The sequence below is a fragment of the Oncorhynchus gorbuscha genome, linkage group LG10 (genome assembly GCF_021184085.1).
Source record: "Oncorhynchus gorbuscha isolate QuinsamMale2020 ecotype Even-year linkage group LG10, OgorEven_v1.0, whole genome shotgun sequence".
Taxonomy (NCBI): Eukaryota; Metazoa; Chordata; class Actinopteri; order Salmoniformes; family Salmonidae; genus Oncorhynchus; species Oncorhynchus gorbuscha.
This window is the reverse complement of record NC_060182.1, coordinates 88846411-88863622: the sequence shown is the minus strand read 5'-3', so window position 1 is coordinate 88863622 and position 17212 is coordinate 88846411. Positions and strand designations below refer to the sequence as shown.

General features: G+C 41.9%; 1 protein-coding gene across 7 annotated transcripts in view; it reads left to right on the top strand.

Moving 5' to 3' along the window:
- The window catches only part of sash1b (SAM and SH3 domain containing 1b), a 102908-nt gene that overhangs the window by 68422 nt on the left and 17274 nt on the right, over positions 1 to 17212 (top strand). For 4 of the 7 annotated variants that reach the window (XM_046367380.1, XM_046367381.1, XM_046367378.1 and 1 more), the window contains exons 2-7: positions 10671 to 10805; positions 13087 to 13137; positions 13635 to 13690; positions 15433 to 15470; positions 16242 to 16331; positions 16633 to 16748. In XM_046367380.1, the coding sequence (XP_046223336.1) occupies positions 10671 to 10805; positions 13087 to 13137; positions 13635 to 13690; positions 15433 to 15470; positions 16242 to 16331; positions 16633 to 16748 (486 nt within the window). Of the gene's footprint in view, positions 1 to 10670; positions 10806 to 13086; positions 13138 to 13634; positions 13691 to 15000; positions 15347 to 15432; positions 15471 to 16241; positions 16332 to 16632; positions 16749 to 17212 lie in introns of those variants that run through there. The other 3 variants (XM_046367382.1, XM_046367385.1, XM_046367384.1) reach the window with 2 other exon arrangements.

Below are 17212 nucleotides of genomic sequence, written 5' to 3'. Positions count from 1 at the left end.
AATTTGAGAGAAGGCTGTAAATTAACAATGTGGAAAAAGTCAAGGGGTCTGAATACTTTCCCGAATGCACTGCATCGAAGTGGCTGAATTAATAACTAGACGGGGCATCATTGTTACCTTTGCCGTGTCAAAGACAAAGCCCTTTCAATGAGCTCTCCGTACAGCTGCCACTGCTATCTTGACATTCAGTAGCTCCTACATATGGTTGTGGATGTAAATTCTATATAACTTGTGGAATTTTTGTTAGCATTCTGGTAATAGACACGCAATGGGCTTTTCTGTGGTTTTTGTGTACTTTTCTGCCCCCTTGTGTACCAAACCGGGTAATGGCATAAATCCAAGGATGAGAGGATGGTATGACAATATAAAAATGTGGATACCGCTCAAGCCTATATTTGACCGTTATATGCAATGCTTTATCTGAAGTGTGTGTATTAGTGAGAGCATCCCCAGATAGCTCCAGCTCCACCATAAGCAGTCAGGTGAATTATCCACTGTAGCATTGTTTCTGAAAGGAGCACCTTAAGACAGATCTCTTATCACCAGACATACAGAGGCCTCAGGACACGAGACGAGGAAGATGTTTTGTCTTCAGATACCTTCCGGACCAATTGTCAACTGGTAATGTGACTGTCCTTTACTCCTCTGATCTGGTGAGACCTGTTACAGGGGACTGCCTCAGTTACTGCTTAGAGAGGGAGAGAAGCACTGATGCTATAGTTCAGTAGTTTCAATGGAGATTCCCCCTGTCAGGACGTGCACAGGGCATCTGCAACCCATCTGTTCCGTTTGTCTGGGGGTCATACTGTAACAAAGGTGCCCTCTACTCTGACTGACGAGCATCAGACGGTTGTATACAAAGTGAAGTATTAAGCAGGATCTTGGATGGGGAGTGTAACTCTGGCCATTACATTCACGAGCATAATAATGTAAGAAGGTATTTTTCATAGAAGTGAAGACATCAAGACAGCTGTTTTTCATAGCAGCTTACAATGACGTAGGACGTGTTGTGTTGAACATACCATGCAAAATAAGCGCTGGGAGGCATGAGATATCATGTGGTCACCCCACAATGGAATGTTTATGAGAAGCACGCAGTGGCGATCTGTCTGTGGTCTGACACTGCTATGCCTCTCAATGGACAACAGTCTAGATCATTTGTTCATTCATTTCTCAACTCGACGGTTGAAATGAAAAGGTCTGCGTCCCAAATTGCACCCTGTTCCCTATATAGTGCACTACTGGTCAAAGGGCCCTGGTGAAAAGTAATACACTTCATAAGGAATGGGGTACCATTTGGGTTGCATGCAGCCAAGCATCTAGATTTGACTGTTTCTGACCTCCGGGGCATCATGTCATTTAACCGAATGAATGGTTCTTTTTTTCTGGATACTTGAGCCAGTCAGTCACAGCATCATACCACGAGGGTTAGGGTTAGTATCATACCACAAGGAGGAGACCAGTGAGCCTTCAGTTACTGGTCACAGCATCATACCACGAGGGTTAGGGTTAGTATCATACACGAGGGTTAGTTACTGGTCACAGCATCATACCACGAGGGTTATCATACCACAAGGAGGAGACCAGTGAGCCTTCAGTTACTGGTCACAGCATCATACCATGAGGGTTAGGGTTAGTATCATACCACAAGGAGGAGACCAGTGAGCCTTCAGTTACTGGTCACAGCATCATACCATGAGGGTTAGGGTTAGTATCATACCACAAGGAGGAGACCAGTGAGCCTTCAGTTACTGGTCACAGCATCATACCACGAGGGTTAGGGTTAGTATCATACCACAAGGAGGAGACCAGTGAGCCTTCAGTTACTGGTCACAACTCAAGATTGTTTGGGGAAAAGACACTAGAATACATACCCTTTTTAAATTCATTATAACATAATGTGTTGAACATTTCTGATTTAGTTTAGAGAGATAAGGTTAGGCAGAGTATACATTTTAAGTCCACTCAAATGGCTAGTGTGAGGGATGCATACTCTTTTTAAATGATTCATAATAACAGATGCAATATTTTCAGATTTATTTATGTTGTCTGCATGCTTTGTGGTTGTAGGTTTGGGGTAAAGAGGCAGTTGAGTATAGCATGTATGGGAGATTTACACGACCGGTCAAAAGTTTTAGAACATCTACTCATTCAAGGGTTTTATTTTATTTGTACTATTTTCTACATTGTAGAATAATAGTGAAGACATTAAAACTAAGAAATAACACATGGAATCATGTAGTAACCAAAAAAGTTAAATAATTCAATATATTTTTTATTTGAGATTCTTCAAATAGCCAAACTTCGCCTTGATGACAGCTTTGCACCATCTGGGCATTCTCTCAACCAGCTTCACCTGGAATGCTTTTCCAACAGTCTTGGATTCCCACACGCTGAGCACCTGTTGCCTGCTTTTCCTTCACTCTGCGGTCCGACTCATCCCAAGCCATCTCAATTTGGCTGAGGTCGGGGGACTGTGGAGGGCAGGTCATCTGATGCAGCACTCCATCACTCTCCTTCTTGGTAAAATAGCCCTTACACAGCCTGGAGGTGTATTGGGTAATTGTCCTGTTGAAAAACAAATGATAGTCTCACTAAATCCAATCCAGATGGGATGGTGTATCGCTGCAGAATGCTGTGGTAGCCATGCCGGTTAAGTGTGCCTTGAATTCTAAATAAATCAGACATTGTCACCAGTAAAGCACTCTCACAGCACAACACCTCGTTCTCCATGTATTACGGTGGGAAATAAACATGCAGAGATCATCCATTCAACCACACCGCGTCTCACAGAGACACGGCGGTTGGAACAAAAAATCTCACATTTGGACTCCAGACCAAAGGACAAATTTCCACCGGTCTAATGTCTATTGCTCATGTTTGTTGGCCCAAGCAAGTCTCTTCTTATTATTGGTGGTCTTTAGTAGTGGTTTCTTTGCAGCAATTCGACCATGAAGGCCTGATTTCACACAGACTCTTCTGAAGAGTTGATGTTGATGTGTCTGTTACTTGGACTCTGAAGCATTTATTTGGGCTGCAATTTCTGAGGCTGGTAATGCTAATGAACTTATCCTCTTCAGCAGAGGTAACTCTGGGTCTTCCATTCCTGTGGCGGTCTTCGTGAGAGCCAGTTTCATCGTAATGCTTGATCGTTTTTACGACTGCACTTGAATAAACTTTCAACGTTCTTGAAATATTTCCGTATTGACCGACCTTCATGTCTGAAAGCAATGGACCGTTTCTCTTTGCTTATTTGGGCTGTTCTTGCCATATTCTACAGTCGTGGCCAAAAGTTTTGAGAATGACACAAATATTAATTTTCACAAAGTCTGCTGTATTAGATGTCGACTGATTTAATCGGAATGGCCGGTTAATTAGGGCCAATTTCAAGTTTTCATAACAATCGGAAATCGGTATTTTGGGGCACCGATTAGACAAAAAAAGTGTTTTTTTTCTACCTTTATTTAACTAGGCAAGTCAGTTAAGAACACATTCTTATTTTCAATGATGGCCTAGGAACAGAGAGTTAACTGCTTTGTTCAGGGGCAGAATGACAGATTTTCATCTTGTCAGCTCAGGGGATCCAATCTTGCAACCGTACAGTTAACTTGTCCAACGCAATAACGACTTGCCTCTCTCTCGTTGCACTCCACAAGGAGACTGACTGTTAAGCGAATGCAGTAAGTCAAGGTAAGTTGCTAGCTAGCATTTAAACTTATCTTATAAAAAACAATCAATCATAATCACTAAATCAAATCAAATCAAATTGTATTAGTTAACTAGTTTCACTAGGTAACTACACATGGTTGATATTATCTAGCGTGTCCTGCGTTGCATATAATCTGACTGGGCATACAAGTATCTGACTGAGCGGTGGTAGGCAGAAGCAGGCGCATAAACATTCATTCAAACAGCACATTGTTGCGTTTTGCCAGCAGCTCTTCGTTGTGCGTCAAGCATTGCGCTGTTTGACTTCAAGCCTATCAACTCCCGAGATGAGGCTGGTGTAACCGAAGTGAAATGGCTAGCTAGTTAGCGTGCGCTAACTAGAGGGACTGAAGCTATACTGTTTCACTGGCAATACTAAAGTGCCTATAAGAACATCCAATAGTCAAAGGTTAATGAAATACAAATGGTATAGAGGGAAATAGTCCTATAATTCCTAGAATAACTACAACCTAAAAGTTCTCACCTGGGAATATTGAAGACTCATGTTTAAAGGAACCACCAGCTTTCATATGTTCTCATGTTCTGAGCAAGGAACTGAAACGTTAGCTTTCTTGCATAGCACATATTGCACTTTTGCTTTCTTCTCCAACACTTTGTTTTTGCATTATTTAAACCAAATTGAACATTTAATTTTTTACTTGAGGCTAAATTGATTTTATTGATGTATTATATTAAGTTCAAATAAGTGTTCATTCATTATTGTTGTAATTGTCATTATTTAAATAATTTTTTAAAATGTAAAGCGGCTAATTGATCGGTATCGGCTTTTTTGGTCCTCCAGTTTGTATGATGGCAATTTGCATATACTCCAGAATTTGAGAGTGATCAGATGAATTGCAAAGTCCCTCTTTGCCATGCAAATGAACTGAATCCCCAAAAAACATTTCCACTGCATTTTAGCCCTGCCACAAAAGGACCAGCTGACATGTCAGTGATTCTCGCGTTAACACAGGTGTGAGTGTTGACGAGGACAAGGCTGGAGATCACTCTGTCATGCTGATTGAGTTCAAATAACAGACTGGAAGCTTCAAACGGAGGGTGGTGCTTGGAATCATTGTTCTTCCTGTCAACCATGATTTCCTGCAAGGAAACACGTGCCGTCATCATTGCTTTGCACAAAAAGGGCTTCACAGGCAAGGATATTGCTGCCAGTAAGATTACACCTAAATCAACCATTTATCAGATCATGAAGAACTTCAAGGTGAGCGGTTCAATTGTTGTGAAGAAGTCTTCAGGGCGCCCAAGAACGTCCAGCAAGCGCCAGGACGTCTCCTAAAGTTGATTCAGCTGCGAGATCGGGGCACCACCAGTACAGAGCTTGCTCAGGAATGGCAGCAGGCATGTCTGAGTGCATCTGCACGCATAGTGAGGCGAAGACTTTTGGAGGATGGCCTGGTGTCAAGAAGGTCAGCAAAGAAGCTACTTCTCTCCAGGAAAAACATCAGGGACAGACTGATATTCTGCAAAAGGTACAGGGATTGGACTACTGAGGACTGGGGTAAAGTCATTTTCTCTGAATCCCCTTTCCGATTGTTTGGGGCATCCGGTGAAAAAGCTTGTCCAGAGAAGACCAGGTGAGCGCTACCATCAGTCCTGTGTCATGCCAACAGTAAAGCATCCTGAGACCATTCATGTGTGGGGTTGCTTCTCAGCCAAGGGAGTGGGCTCACTCACAATTTTGACTAAGAACACAGCCATGAATAAAGAATGGTACCAACACATCCTCCAAGAGCAACTTCTCCCAACCATCCAGGAACAGTTTGGTGACGAACAAAGCCTTTTCCAGCATGAGGGAGCACCTTGCCATAAGGCAAGAGTGATTACTTAGTGGCTCGGAGAACAAATCATTGATATTTTGGGTCCATGGCCAGGAAACTCCCCAGACCTTAATCCCATTGAGAACTTGATCAATCCTCAAGTGGCAGGAGGACAAACAAAAACCCACAAATTCTGACAAACTCACAGCATGCCAGGGCGGATTGCAGAGGTCTTGAAAAAGAAGGGTCAACACTGCAAATTTTGACTCTTTGCATCAACTTCATGTAATTGTCAATAAAAGCCTTTGACACTTATGAAATGCTTGTAATTATACTTCAGTATTCCATAGTAACATTGACAAAAATATCTAAAGACACTGAGGCAGCAGACTTTGAAAATTAATATTTGTGTAATTCTCAAAACTTTTTGTCACGACTGTAGACTTGATATTTTACCAAATAGGGCTATCCTCCGTATACCCTCCCCCTCCCCCACCTTGTCATAACACAAATGAATGGCTCAAATGCATTAGGGAAATTCCACAAATATACTTTTAAGAAGACACACCTGTTAATTGAACTGCATTCCAGGTGACGACCTCATGAAGCTGGTTGAGAGAATGCTTCTACACCTGCATTGCTTGCTGTTTGGGGTTTTAGGCTGGGTTTCTGTACAGCGCTTTGAGATATCAGCTGATGTACGAAGGGCTATATAAATAAATTTGATCTGATTTGAATGCCAAGAGTGTGCAAAGCTGTCATCAAGGCAACGAAGAATCTCAAATATAAATATATGTTGATTTGTTTAACACTTTTTTTTAACCACATGATTCCATGTGTTATTTCATAGTTTTGATGTCTTCACTATTATTCTACAATGTAGACAATAGTAAAAAAAAATAAAGAAAAATCGTTGCATGAGTGGGTGTTCTAAAACTTTTGACCGGCAGTGTATGGATAGCTTAGTACAGGAGATATATGGAAGATGGCGCCGGAGAGAATGGCTGTTGTTTTATTGGCTCTTAAAACTTCTTATGGCTGGGGGCAGTATTGAGTAGCTTGGATGAATAAGGTGCCCAGAGTAAACTGCCTGCTCCACAGTCGCAGTTGCTAATAAATGCATATTATTTGGATAGAAAACAGCGAAGTTTCTAAAACTCTTTGAATGATGTCTGTGAGTATAACTGAACTCATATGGCAGGCAAAACCCTGAGAAAAAATCCAACCAGGAAGTGAGAAATCTGAGGTTGGTCGATTTTTCAACTCATTCCCTATTGAAGATACAGTGGGATATTGCACCTCCTAAGGCTTCCACTAGATGTCAACCATCTTTAGAAACTTGTTTGAGGCTTCTACTGTAAAGGAGGGGCTCATAAGGTCTCTGAGGCAGTGGTCTGGCAGATTGCCACGAGCTGGTCACGCGCATTCACATGAGAGGTAGCTCGCGCTCCATTGCTTTTCTACAGACAAAGGAATTCTCCGGTTGGAACATTATTGAAGTGTTATGTTAAACATTCTAAATATTGATTCTATACATCGTTTAACCTGTTTCTACGGACTGTAATGGAACTTTTTGACATTTCGTCTGCTCCTAGTGAACGCCCTTCGTGACTTTGGATTTGTTTACCAAACGTACAAAAGTAGTTATTTGGACATAAATGATGGACATTATCAAACAAATCAAACATTTATTGTGGAACTGGGATTCCTGGGCGTGCATTCTGATGAAGATCATCAAAAGTAAGTGAATATTTATAATGTTATTTCTGACTTCTGTTGACTGCACAATATAGTGGACATCTTTTTGGCTTGTTGGGTCTCTGAGTGCAGTACTCACTCATGGTGCAGTATGGTTTGCTTTTTCCGTAAAGCTTTTTTGAAATCTGACAGCGGTTGCATTATCTAAAGTTCCATGCATAACACTTGTGTTTTCATCAACATTTATAATGAGTATGTCTGAAAATTGATGTGGCTCTCTGCAAAATCACTGGATGTTTTGGAACTACTGAACATAACGTGCCAATGTATACTGAGAATTTTTTATATAAATATGAACTTTATCGAACAAAACATACATGTATTGTGTAACATGAAGTGCTATGAGTGTCATCTGATAAAGATCATCAACGGTTAGTGATAGAATTAATCTCTCTCTGATTTTTATGACTCCACTCTTTGGCTGGAAAAATGGCTGTGTTTTTCTGTGACTTGGCTCTGACCTAACATAATCGTTTGTGGTGCTTTCGCTGTAAAGCCTATTTGAAATCGGACACTGTGGTGGGATTAACAACGAGATTACCTTTTTAAAAATGGTATAACATACTTGTATGATTGAGGAGTTGTAATTATGAGATTTCTGTTGTTTTGAATTTGGCACCCTGCACTTTCACTGACTGTTGTCATATCGATCTCGTTAACTTCTTGGGGCTGAGATCGCGTTTTTTTGCATCGTAGCATTTCACTGTAAGGTCTGCAACTGTTGTACTCGGCGCATGTGACAAATAAAAATAAATATTATGTTCTGGCTGATGACATTAACAGCCCCATTAGATGTTACATGTCATGTAATGTAAGACTTTGTGATCCTAAAGAGGATATATTGTACATACAGTACAGTTAGGAACTTCCGCTAACTGCATGAAATATTACTTTGAAGTCTAACATTAAACTATAGTACTACATTATCCTTTTAAATAAATAAAAATAATATATACTGAACAAAAATATTAATGCAACATGTAGAGTGTTGGTCTCATGTTTCATGAGCTGAAATGAAAGATCCCTGAAGTGTTCCATATACACAAAAAGCTGAATTCTTTCCGATTTGATGCACAAATTTGTTTATATCCATGTTAGTGAGCATTTCTCCTTTGCAAAGATAATCCATCCACCTGACAGGTGTGGCATATCAAGAAGCTGATAAAACTACATGATCATTACACAAGTGCACCTTATGCTAGGGACAATAAAAGGCCACTCCTAAAATGTATAGTCTTCTCACAAAACACAATGCCACAAATGTGAAGTTTTGAGGGAGCATGCAATTGGCATGCTGACTGCAGGAATGTCCACCAGAGCTGTCGTCAAAGAATTGAATGTTGATTTCTCTACCAAAAGTTGCCTCAAATGTCGTTTTAGAAAATGTGTTTTGTACATCAAAAAGTCCTCTATCGGATTTGTTTTACTGTGGATATAGATACTTTCGTACCTGTTTCATCCAGTATCTTCACAAGGTCCTTTGCTGTTGTTCTGGGATTGATTTGCACTTTTCGCACCAAGGTACGTTCATCTCCAGGAGACAGAACGCGTCTCATTCCTGAGCAGTATGATTGCTGCGTGGTCCCATGGTGTTTATACTTGCGTACTATTGTTTGTACAGATGAACGTGGTACCTTCAGACGGTTGGAAATTGCTCCCAAGGATGAACCAGACTTGTGGAGGTCTACAATTATTTTCTGAGGTCTTGGCTGATTTCTTTAGATTTTCCCATGATGTCAAGTAAAAAGGCACTGAGTTTGAAGGTAGGCCTTGAAATACATCCACAGGTACACCTCCAAGCTTCTAAAGCCATGACATTATTTTCTGGAATTTTCCAAGCTGTTTAAATGCAAAGTCATCTTAGTGCATGTAAACTTCTGATCCACTGGAATTGTGATACAGTGAATTATGTGAAATAATTATAATACAGTGAATTAAGTGAAATAATCTGTAAACATTTGTTGTAAAAATGACTTGTCATGCACAAAGTAGATGTCCTAAATGACTTGCCAAAACTACAGTTTGTTAACAAGACATACGTGGAGCGGTTGAAAAACAAGTTTTAATGACTACACCCTAAGTGTATGTAAACTTCTGACTTCAACTGTAACAGCAGCTGCTTGTCAGCTTTGCATTCCTCAGAATTTTTGCAGAGCTGGGGACCATGTTTAATCACTGTTTTTCTTCCAAAGAGAAAATAATGATATGAAATATTGAAGAATGTCTGAGTCAGTGAAATTAAAGACCAGTGATGCATCTCAAATTGTACCCTCTTTCCCTATATAGGGTACACCTTTGGATCAGAACCCTATAGGCCCTGGTCAAAAGTAGTGCACTATAAAGGGAATAAGGTGTACTTTGGGATACATCCCTGGTGTTTAATTTCACTGACTCAGACATTCTTCTTCAGCACAAACTGCTTATCAGTGAGAAGCTCAAGGTTACAGCTGATCTGGCCAATGTTTCATATAATTATTTTCTCTTTGGAAGAAAAACAGTGACTAAGCATGTTCTCCAGGCAGCTCTGCGAAAACTCGTGAGTGTCCCCATAACAGTACTGATATGGGGATATCAACATGTGATTCAGCAGCGTAGTCGATATCCATGAAGCCCTCACCTAGTCCATGTCATGTAAACATAAAGGAAGAGTACAATGTCATATCAGATTACAGAGAGGAACAGGGTTGTAAGAGTAAATGGTATCAGCCTGGCTATGTAGGACAGGACAGATATCACTATATTATTTATTTTGTATTTCCAGTTTGCGAGAGGAAAATCATCAACAATACTTTGAAGACATTTGCAGGAGATGAGTCTGCAAAAGTCCTGAACCTTTTCCTATCTTTTTAATTTTCTTCAGCCCACACAACAAAGGGCACTAAAGAACACAATAGTAGGATGTCTCTGCAGTGTTCTGTAGGTCTGGAGATCCTGGGTTTCTATTGAGGAAAAGCCATCTCACTAGTATTCCTGGTTATTTCTGGTACAAAGAGCTGTGTACTTGTACAAAAACTTCTAAAGTTGATACTGTTGACAGTGGTCAGGTCAAAGACGACTGTACATACAATGCTTCTGGGGTGACTCCTGAGGAGGTCTGGAGAGTGTGTAGGCATTGTATTACTGGTGGAGAGGGAGAGCCAGTAGCTCAGACACACACACACACACACACACACTAGTCTTTCTGGCCCCTGGTCTCCCACAGTCCCCCGGTTCTCTACCACGGCACTTTACGACATCTGATGTTGATGTCGCAAAACAATGGTCAGTTTACTTGTCTACTGTTTTCCTGTTGTACTATGCCCCGGATGCGGGTCTGTGATGTGATAGCTTGTGCCAGCCCTCTATTGCTCTGTGATATGTTGATCCTTACTATGTGATGAGGTAGGTCTTCATCTCTGTTCATACAGACCATGTCTTCTCCTCTAGGATGGCTCATTGGGAACATTTGCGGACTTGGCTCAGGAGTACTCTGACTATTACAGTGCCTCTCTAAGTGACGTCCAAGACAGAATGGAGGAGATTAGGAAACGCAAGGTTGTACAAGATGCACAATCAGCGATGGTAAATAATATTCTACTTATTAGGTTTAACCTAACGGTTGCAATTTTACAATCGGATGTTGTTCTTCATCACTATTTAACATCAGTACAGTGTGATGTTGTCCTTCATCAGTAACAGTGTGATATTGTCCTTCATCAGTAACAGTGTGATATTGTCCTTCATCAGTAACAGTGTGACACGTTGTCCTTCATCAGTAACAGTGTGACGTTGTCCTTCATCAGTAACAGTGTGACGTTGTCCTTCATCAGTAACAGTGTGACACATTGTCCTTCATCAGTAACAGTGTGACACGTTGTCCTTCATCAGTAACAGTGTGACACGTTGTCCTTCATCAGTAACAGTGTGACACGTTGTCCTTCATCAGTAACAGTGTGACACGTTGTCCTTCATCAGTAACAGTGTGACACGTTGTCCTTCATCAGTAACAGTGTGACACGTTGTCCTTCATCAGTAACAGTGTGTGACGTTGTATTTAACATCAGTACAGTGTGACGTTGTCCTTCATCAGTAACAGTGTGACACGTTGTCCTTCATCAGTAACAGTGTGACGTTGTATTTAACATCAGTAACAGTGTGACACGTTGTCCTTCATCAGTAACAGTGTGACACGTTGTCCTTCATCAGTAACAGTGTGACACGTTGTCCTTCATCAGTAACAGTGTGACACGTTGTCCTTCATCAGTAACAGTGTGACACGTTGTCCTTCATCAGTAACAGTGTGACGTTGTATTTAACATCAGTACAGTGTGACGTTGTCCTTCATCAGTAACAGTGTGACGTTGTCCTTCATCAGTAACAGTGTGACGTTGTATTTAACATCAGTAACAGTGTGACGTTGTCCTTCATCAGTAACAGTGTGACGTTGTCCTTCATCAGTAACAGTGTGACGTTGTATTTAACATCAGTAACAGTGTGACATGTTGTCCTTCATCAGTAACAGTGTGACGTTGTATTTAACATCAGTAACAGTGTGACACGTTGTCCTTCATCAGTAACAGTGTGACACGTTGTCCTTCATCAGTAACAGTGTGACACGTTGTCCTTCATCAGTAACAGTGTGACACGTTGTCCTTCATCAGTAACAGTGTGACGTTGTATTTAACATCAGTACAGTGTGACGTTGTCCTTCATCAGTAACAGTGTGACGTTGTCCTTCATCAGTAACAGTGTGACGTTGTCCTTCATCAGTAACAGTGTGATGTTGTATTTAACATCAGTAACAGTGTGACGTTGTCCTTCATCAGTAACAGTGTGACGTTGTACTTCATCAGTAACAGTGTGACGTTGTATTTAACATCAGTAACAGTGTGACACGTTGTCCTTCATCAGTAACAGTGTGACACGTTGTCCTTCATCAGTAACAGTGTGACGTTGTCCTTCATCCGTAACAGTGTGACGTTGTCCTTCATCCGTAACAGTGTGACACGTTGTCCTTCATCAGTAACAGTGTGACGTTGTATTTAACATCAGTAACAGTGTGACGTTGTCCTTCATCAGTAACAGTGTGACGTTGTCCTTCATCAGTAACAGTGTGACGTTGTCCTTCATCAGTAACAGTGTGACGTTGTATTTAACATCAGTAACAGTGTGACACGTTGTATTTAACATCAGTAACAGTGTGACACGTTGTCCTTCATCAGTAACAGTGTGACACGTTGTCCTTCATCAGTAACAGTGTGACGTTGTCCTTCATCCGTAACAGTGTGACGTTGTCCTTCATCCGTAACAGTGTGACGTTGTCCTTCATCAGTAACAGTGTGACGTTGTCCTTCATCAGTAACAGTGTGACGTTGTCCTTCATCAGTAACAGTGTGACGTTGTCCTTCATCAGTAACAGTGTGACACGTTGTCCTTCATCAGTAACAGTGTGACACGTTGTCCTTCATCAGTAACAGTGTGACGTTGTATTTAACATCAGTAACAGTGTGACGTTGTCCTTCATCAGTAACAGTGTGACGTTGTATTTAACATCAGTAACAGTGTGACGTTGTATTTAACATCAGTAACAGTGTGACGTTGTCCTTCATCAGTAACAGTGTGACGTTGTATTTAACATCAGTAACAGTGTGACACGTTGTCCTTCATCAGTAACAGTGTGACACGTTGTCCTTCATCAGTAACAGTGTGACACGTTGTCCTTCATCAGTAACAGTGTGACACGTTGTCCTTCATCACTATTTAACATCAGTAACAGTGTGACGTATTTAACATCAGTACAGTGTGATGGTTCTGGATATAGTTCTATTTTTTACTGCTTCACTTGTGCCTTCTGGGTTTTCAGGAAAAGGTGGACTTAGCCCCGACATCACTGCAGCTTCGCTCTCAGATCCAGGTGGGTGAATGTTCCCGCACACAGACGTACGCCCCTCCCCTATTGTATGTTTACTCTTTGGGAGGACTGATTCCCCCAGCTCAGATCCAGGTGAGTGAGTACAGACACACACGCCTCCCCTATTGTATGTTTACTCTCTGGGAGGACGGATTCCCTCTGCATCACAGACATCATAGAGCAGCTGTGAGTCAGAACACTGCTCTGTTATTGGGGTCTCAAGGAGAGCTGTTTTAATGCTACAAAGTCACGTTTCACTGTCTATAGTGGAGACTGTGGCCTTGTGATTTTGTAATACATGGTGTTATAATGTGTGTCCTGGAAAAATGGTTAAAAAAATTTGACTGAGGAATGTCTACTGTAGCCTTTTGTGGTCAATGAGATGCACATTAGGAGTTCCAAACCAACTTGCCTGTCTGTGCACTAGAATGTAGTTCTCCAAGTGTGTTTGTCAGATTCCATTGCCTGCCTGTCTGACTCCAGTGTTCTCTTCTCTACAGGAGTCGCTAGGGCTGAGTTGCAGTAACGCAGCGTCCACTCCCGAGACTGAGAGAAGGTAAGACCATAGAGATGCTGTATATAACACTTAAACTGTTGTTATTCTAGATCTGTCACTGGCATCATCTCTCCTTTGTGTGGAGTGTATTGTGGACTATATTGTAATGTAGCTCAGTTGGTAGAGCATGGCGCTTGTAACGCCAGGGTAGTGGGTTCGATCCCCGGGACCACCCATACGTAGAATGTATGCACACATGACTGTAAGTCGCTTTGGATAAAAGCGTCTGCTAAATGGCATATATTATTATTATTATTATTATTATTATATATATTATTATTATGTTCTTATATGTAGTTCAATTGGTGGAAGTAGGACAGTTATAGCAGTTCCATACATTGTTTTCCTGTCCTAGAGGTAGTTATCTTATTATAAACAGGGTGGTTTGAGCCCTGAATGCTGATTGGGTATGACAAAACAATAAAACATTTATTACGTGGGTAAGCAGTTTATAATAGCAATAAGGCACCTTGGGGGTTTGTGGTATATTGCCAATATACAACGGCTAAGCACTGTATCCAGGCACTCCGCGTTGTGTTGTGCCCAAGAACAGCCCTAAGCCGTGGTATACTGGCCATATACCACACCCCCTCGTGCCTTATTGCGTAACTATAAATTGTTGAAGTTAGGACAGGTTTAGGTAGGACAGTGAGTGGGACAGTCATAGCACTTCCATACACCTTCTCCAAGTGTGCGTGTCAAATGGCCCCCTATTAAATAGCACCCTATTCCCTATTTAGTGCACTACTTTTGACCAGGTACACTTCCGCCTACTAGTCTACCAACGGAACACTTCCTCTACTAGTAAACCAATTTAACACTTCCTCTCCATCCCCCGATTGTGAGTTTGGAAGGATGAATGGTCATATTGTAAACAAAGCAGAATAAGGGAGGAATCTTGGTCATGAGTAAACATGGTACTATACACTGAGTCAGCGGGGTGTCGGCGACACAAGATTTAGGTTTGTTTACACCTTAGCTTTGTCATTGTCCAGTCTAAAACAATGGGAGAAGTAGTACCTCCTGTTAGTGTGCTCTAAAAATCAAGCCCAAGTCACCTCAAAGTCACATTACTTCATACAATATGCTGGTCTTGGGTAGCCACCTCTGAGAGTTGGTTCCTTTCAGAAGAACACAAGCCTCGATTACAACCTTTCCGTCAGCATGGTTAGTAGTAGAGTACTGGGCTGGCAGTGACTAGGCAGGGTGCCCCCTTGTGGCCACGTGTAGAAATGTGTCAGTAGCATCAGCAACAACTATCAGCTGATGTCAGAGGAGAGAGACGAGGGAAAATGAGAGGGAGTGGGGAGAGAAACAAAGGCCACGTGAGGAGCGACGATGTTGCATTGAGTGCAGTCAGGGTGTGAAAAGCCCCTATTGTTGTTAAGCTAGCCACTGTGGTCTGACCTCTGTCCAGCAGCATGTTTTACCATCTGGACTGACTGACTACTGGGAACGGTCCCCACTAACACTATACTGGCCTGGTGGTAAGGGGGACAGTGCACGTTTGGTTTGTTGGGGACCGTGCATGTTTGTGAGGGGGACAGTACACGTCTGTAATTCTTGGAGAGAGAACTGTGGATAAATTGGTGTTTTGTCAAAGATGGTACAGTAGGATAGCAGCAGTGCAATGAAGAGAATTGCATCAGAAAACAGGTGAGATTTGTCTGTTATCTTACCAGACTCTGAATCTTCTATTTCTTGGGTTGTTTTTTTGTTTTTGATTCTTGGTTGATTTGTAGGTTGGCCATGCATAAATCATCTGATGATGGATCAGGGGGTAAGTAAAAAATTAAATAATCATCAGTTCTGTAATTTGATTGGTCTAAATATTATGAGGTATAGTGTACTTGGTCACATATATACTGAACAAAAATATAATCCATCGACCTGACAGGTGTGGCATATCCAAGAAGCTGATTAAACAGCATGATCATTACACAGGTGTACCTTGTGCTGGGGACAATAAAAGGCCACTCTAAAATGTGCGATTGTGTCACAACACAATGCCACAAGTTTTGAGGGAGCGTGCAATTATCATGCTGACTGCAGGAATACATGTGGTCTGCGGTCGTTTTAGATAATTTGGCAGTACGTCCAACCGACAAAGCTGTTGCCAGAGAATTTAATGTTAATTTCTCTACCATAAGCCACCACAACGTCGTTTTAGAGACTTGGGCAGTAGGTCCAACCGGCCTCACAACCACAGACCACGTGTATCCACGCCAGCCCAGGAACCTCCATCTGGCTTCGTAACCTGCGGGATTGTCTCACACCAGCCACCCGGACAGCTGATGAAACTGAGGAGTATTTCTGTCTATAATAAAGCCCTTTTGTGGGGGAAAACTCACACTGATTGGCTGGGCCTGGCTCTGAAATGTATGTGTAACTACATACACAGTAACGGTTGTTATTGTGTTATTACAAATTAACTAGTACCTCATTTGAAGATTTGAATTTAGGCAGTTTTGTTCTTATCACAATTGAGTTACAATTTGATGTTATATTGGATGTCATGTTTCATTCAGCCCTACTGTATGTGCTTGTTTAGGAAAATGGGATGAAAAGAGACATAAAAACAAGTCTTTCTGGCAGAATTTTCGGAAGTCGCAGAAAGATGTCATGCGTCAGAACTCAAAAGGTATGTTTTTGTTTTGTAAATATTCTCTCTCTACCCAACATATTTCTGATCGCACAAATCAGGAAACTGTGTCCTAGCCGCACAGCATCCCACTCCACTGAAACAGTCTTAGTCTCAATGTATCTTTAGTATTTTCCATGTGCTTATTGAAAGGAAGACGGATAGAAGCGATAATGTAGAGACGAGAGGTGGAACTGGGATTCGATCCCACACAGGCATGATGTCCTGGGTGGGCAGCGGCTTTCTATCTTATCTGTCCCGCTATCTAACCCTCCACTGCTATGATACTGCTGTTCCCCAGGCGGCGAGGACATAGGCTTTGTGGCCAGTGACATCACTATGAGTGATGAAGAGCGTATCCAGCTGATGATGATGGTGAAAGAGAAGATGATCAGCGTGGAGGAGGCCCTCGCAAGGGTATGTCACTTCCTGTCTTCCTACAGTTTGTGTTTTCTTCCACATACTCTCTTCTCAGAATGTACGGTCCCACTTCAAACAAAGTACAACTTATAAAGGCGTCGTTGGAGCATCCGTAAAGGCGTCATGGAGCATCCGTAAAGGCGTCATGGAGCATCCGTAAAGGCGTCATGGAGCATCCGTAAAGGCGTCATGGAGCACCCGTAAAGGCGTCATGGAGCATCCGTAAAGGCGTCATGGAGCATCCGTAAAGGCGTCATTGGAGCATCCGTAAAGGCGTCATTGGAGCACCCGTAAAGGCGTCATTGGAGCACCTGTAAAGTCGTCATTGGAGCACCTGTAAAGGCGTCATTGGAGCACCCGTAAAGGTGTCATGGAGCATCCGTAAAGGCGTCATTGGAGCACCCGTAAAGGCGTCATGGAGCACCCGTAAAGGCGTCATGGAGCACCCGTAAAGGCGTCAT